The following is a 4,288-nucleotide window of genomic DNA, read 5'->3' on the forward strand; positions in this document are numbered from 1 at the left end:
CTGTAATAAAATAATTTTTAAAAATGTCAATAGTGCAGTGAAACTCAGCCAAAAACACATAAGCAAAATAATTTGCACAAAAAAGCACACTTAATCATGCCAAACGGACACTATGAGCCTATAAGTGGGCCTATTTGAGCCCAAAAGGAGTTTTTTTCTCCAGCCCAAACCATTAAAATCTAAAATCCCAAATAAAAAAAAAAAAAAAAATCCTAAAATCCCTAACTAAAAACTGATCTGCAAAAAGAGAGAGAAACAGAGACACTGTGTGCTGCGACTTGAGAGAGAGAGAGAGAGAGAGAGAGTATAGTAAGTATTTGTAGCATATGATTTTGGTTTTGGGTTTGGGTTTGTAATAACTAACTAATTTTCCTTTTCCAAATTGGGGTACAAGTGAGCAGAGAAGAAGAAGAGTCTTGTCGAGGACATCACAATGGACAGGGAGTGGGGATCCAAGCCAGGTAGCGGAGGCGCCGCCTCCGCACAGAACGAAGCTATCGACCGCCGTGAGCGCCTCCGAAGGCTCGCCCTCGAGACCATCGATCTCGCCAAAGACCCTTATTTTATGCGCAACCATCTTGGCAGGCACACACTCTCTCTTTTTCTTTCTCTTTGTTTGTTGTGTTTCTGATTTTGGTTTCTGATTTTGATTTCTGGGGTTTTCGTTTTTTGTAGTTATGAGTGTAAACTTTGCTTGACGCTCCACAACAATGAGGGGAATTACTTGGCTCACACGCAAGGAAAACGGCATCAAACTAATTTGGCCAAGAGAGCTGCTCGTGAAGCCAAGGAAGCTCCTGCTCAGCCTCAACCCCACAAGCGCAAAGTCTCCGTTCGCAAAACAGGCAAGCAAGCAAACCCTTTTTCCCCCATATTTTTTCACTATAATCTTGTTCCTGTCTCTGAGTCATTTTGTCGAACACTTAGTGTGCTAGTGTGAATTGTGTTAATATTGGTTGATAGTGTGAATAAGATCACATCTTTTGTGTGTTTGTAGGTGATTTTGTCGAAAGGGTAAAACTTAGGTGCAATAAAATAAAAATAGTGTTATCTTTTTCAAGGAAAATTAAATTCAAAACAACCAGGTGTTTGAATTCAATTGGGGAGCCTAATGTAGTGCACCTAAGGTACTGTAACTAAGTTTTATAGTTGTCAAAGTTATTCTGTGACTGTGAGACCCCGTTTGACTGCCTTTCGTAATTAGATTGAGATGGCAACTTAAAAGGACGTAGTCCTTGACCTTGGGTGGGCGGTATTGGGATAAGCTAACTTTTTGCGGTTCATGAAAATGAAGATTGTTTATTTGTTTGGGTTTTCTTATTTTATTTTAAATGGTAAGTAATTTGATCATTATGCATGATGTACCATTTTGATTCCTGAAGGAGTAGGATTTACATGACATGACATACCTGAGGGTTTTATCTTGATTAGGAATAGCATTTTGGAGTTCTTGTTGTATTTATTTTGATAAGTGAAGGACTTAAAAATGTTACAATTGAAAAATAAAAGCTATAAAAAAAAAAAAAAAAAAAGGATTTTTATGTGACTAATTGGTTTTACTAAAAGCCATAAGGAGAAAGGGATATATGTCTTGTCTTGGCTTCACTTTTGGCAAGAGGAGGTGGTGTGTTAAGAATATTAGGGTTTAGTCTTACAAATAGCTCAAATGAAGAGGATTTGTAGGAAAGGAGCTTCAGCAAGTACTATTTGAATGACTTATTAGGATTAGAGTTAACATTGATTTATAAATTTATGGGTCCTTCCCAGAAACTGGGAGTGTTTGGTAGAGTAGTTTGAGTAATGTTGTATGTAGTTTTTCGAAATACGTGTAGGTGAAAAAGTGTGTGGAAATGTGTGTAATGTTGTTTAAAATGTGAAAATGTGAGTTTGAGATAGAATACCAAACAGGCCCTAAAAATTTATTTGAGTGTTGGAGAAGTGTTAACGAGTATAGATGATAGTCTCTATGGGTTTCCTGTTGTGGATTTTAGTGGTTTGAATAGCTTAGTGGTAATGACATCTTGTGTCCAATGTCTGTTGTTCAAACCATACCTCCCCCTCCCTCACTATCTACCTATCAAAAAAACACTGGTATCTTTTTTATTTGTTGTGATAAGTAGATTTTACTGGTTTTACTGATGATATCCTAAATGTTTTGAATCATTGAAGTATTCCATTGTTAATTTTAACGATCTTATTTTTCTTAATCCATAATTATTTCTCCATTCGGTGTCCTTGCAGTGAAAATTGGAAGGCCTGGGTATCGGGTAACAAAGCAGTTTGATTCAGAGACAAAACAGAGGTCTCTTCTCTTCCAGGTGATTGTTAGTTATTTTTCTCTCTTTCTCCAATATATTTTGGTTGTATAATACAAATCTCTTTGTTGCTGGTAATGGTGATTTTTGTTTATGGATATGTTGAGCTGTGACAGTGAGACATTATATTAACTATCTTTTTCTGGCAATGTTGTTGTTTCAAGTAGATTGAATATCCTGAGATTGAAGACCTCTCAAAGCCTAGGCATAGGTTTATGTCATCTTATGAGCAGGTGACCTTTCTTAACTAGTTTCTTTCATAAGCATTTTCACATGCTGCTGTTGATTTATTTTCTATACAGTCACTGCACTTAAAATGATTGTAGCTGAATTTACACTTTTGTTTTTTCAAAGATGAGCTAATGTTCTAACAATTTTTTTATCACATCTCAATGGATGCAGAGGGTCCAACCATTTGATAAAAGATACCAGTATCTTCTGTTTGCTGCTGAACCATATGAGATCATTGCTTTCAAGGTAAATCAAGCACATAATTGTAAAAGCTTTTGATATGCGTCTTAATAGTTAGTTTCAGTAATCTTAGTGGTTGTGCTTGTGTATTTTCGTTTCAGGTTCCTAGCACAGAGATTGACAAAACCCCTCCCAAGTTCTTCACACATTGGGATCCAGACTCAAAAATGTTCACGGTTAGTTTGCTTAATACTTTTCTCTATTGCTTCATATGTTTTCGGATGTGCTCTGGCACAAAGACCAACTGTTTGAACATTCTACCTGGTCCATTCCTGGTGTGCTTTCAACCTAGTCTTGGTTGCTTATAAGTTAGTGGGCTAAAATAGTAAAATTTGTGCACCCTAGAGAACTCATCTAAGTCACCTGGTGGATCAGCTCTTGTTCATAATTCCAATTATAGTTCTCTTTCTCTAAATTACTTTGGCACCAACTGATGCCACCAAGTAGACCAAAGCTAATATATCAACTGAATTGGTTGGACCATCTTCCAGTCTCACTGGTTTCGTTAAATTACTCTGATTTTTTTTTAATGAATTTCTTGTTTTGTCAATGGTGACTTTTAGCTGACCTGGTTATTTGTTGTGTATTAACTTGCAGTTGCAGTTATATTTTAAAACCAAGCCGCCAGAGGCAAGCAAGCCTCAACCTGCCCCTGCATCCAATGGCACAACAGCTCCTGGTGTCCCATCAAGGCCTTTGCCACCACCACCCCAAGCTCCACCACCGCCGCCTCCTCCAACCCAAGGAGTACCACCTGGTGGACCTATTGGAAATCCTCCTAGAGCCCCTCCACCTTCAATACCTGCATCGTTCCCACCTCCGCCACCTCCTACAGCAAATGGCCCTAGGCCTATGCCCCCTGGTGGAACTCCACCTGTCCCTCCCCCACCCCCGGTTGGTAGTGGCACAATGGCAAATTTCACTCCTGGTACTAGGCCTCCAATGCCTCCCCCACAAGGTTTTCCAAACCAACAGATGCAGGGCCAAGGGATTCGTCCATTGCCGCCACCTCCTAGCATGGGACAACAGATCCCCAGGCCTCCTCCTCCTTCTCAGTAGGCATATCAAGAACTTTGTTTGAGAACCCTTTTTGAACTATGTCTATGTGAAGGATAAAGATGTGGTTATCCTTATATTTTAACAGAATTGAAGTTGGATCTAGTTAGCAATATTTAAGACCCTTTTGAGTATTGGCTTATTGTGTATTTTGCCGTTTCAATTTGTTAACTTGTCCAGTACCTTTTCATTTTTTCGCTTTATTACTAATATAATTTTTTTAAAGGCTTGGAGAAAGCACAAGCTCCATAGATATTGTTAGATTTATTTTAAGACCTTTGTTTGTGGAGAAGCATTTTAACTTTTAAGACTTCTTTTGCCGCAATTGTCATGTCAAATGCAAAACATAGCCTCAATATGTTGTTTGGTGTTGCACTTCCGGCATCTCATTGAAAATGTGTAGTGTACAAAGTGCTGATAGAAATCAGTAGTGTCAAAATGTGTAG

At 38.4% G+C, this 4,288-nt stretch overlaps 1 protein-coding gene across 1 annotated transcript; it reads left to right on the forward strand.

Annotated features, from left to right (window-relative positions):
- The first annotated feature begins 217 nt into the window (after positions 1-217).
- LOC126716927 (uncharacterized) lies at positions 218-3,976 on the forward strand. The gene is made up of 7 exons (XM_050417980.1): positions 218-585; positions 676-845; positions 2,242-2,318; positions 2,483-2,548; positions 2,718-2,792; positions 2,888-2,962; positions 3,384-3,976. Exons 1-7 carry the CDS (start codon positions 434-436, stop codon positions 3,843-3,845), a joined length of 1,077 nt encoding a protein of 358 aa, XP_050273937.1. The 5' UTR covers positions 218-433; the 3' UTR covers positions 3,846-3,976.
- The last annotated feature ends 312 nt before the right edge of the window (positions 3,977-4,288 follow it).

This window comes from Quercus robur, chromosome 3 (assembly GCF_932294415.1).
Source record: "Quercus robur chromosome 3, dhQueRobu3.1, whole genome shotgun sequence".
NCBI classification, from domain to species: Eukaryota; Viridiplantae; Streptophyta; class Magnoliopsida; order Fagales; family Fagaceae; genus Quercus; species Quercus robur.

Excerpts from the sequence above, each read along its gene's own strand:
- LOC126716927 (XM_050417980.1), top strand. The coding sequence starts at position 434 with ATGGACAGGGAGTGGGGATCCAAGCCAGGTAGCGGAGGCGCCGCCTCC. Across the intron at positions 846-2,241 it reads AGTCTCCGTTCGCAAAACAG|TGAAAATTGGAAGGCCTGGG; the intron begins GCAAGCAAGCAA and ends GTGTCCTTGCAG. Across the intron at positions 2,549-2,717 it reads TTATGTCATCTTATGAGCAG|AGGGTCCAACCATTTGATAA; the intron begins GTGACCTTTCTT and ends CAATGGATGCAG.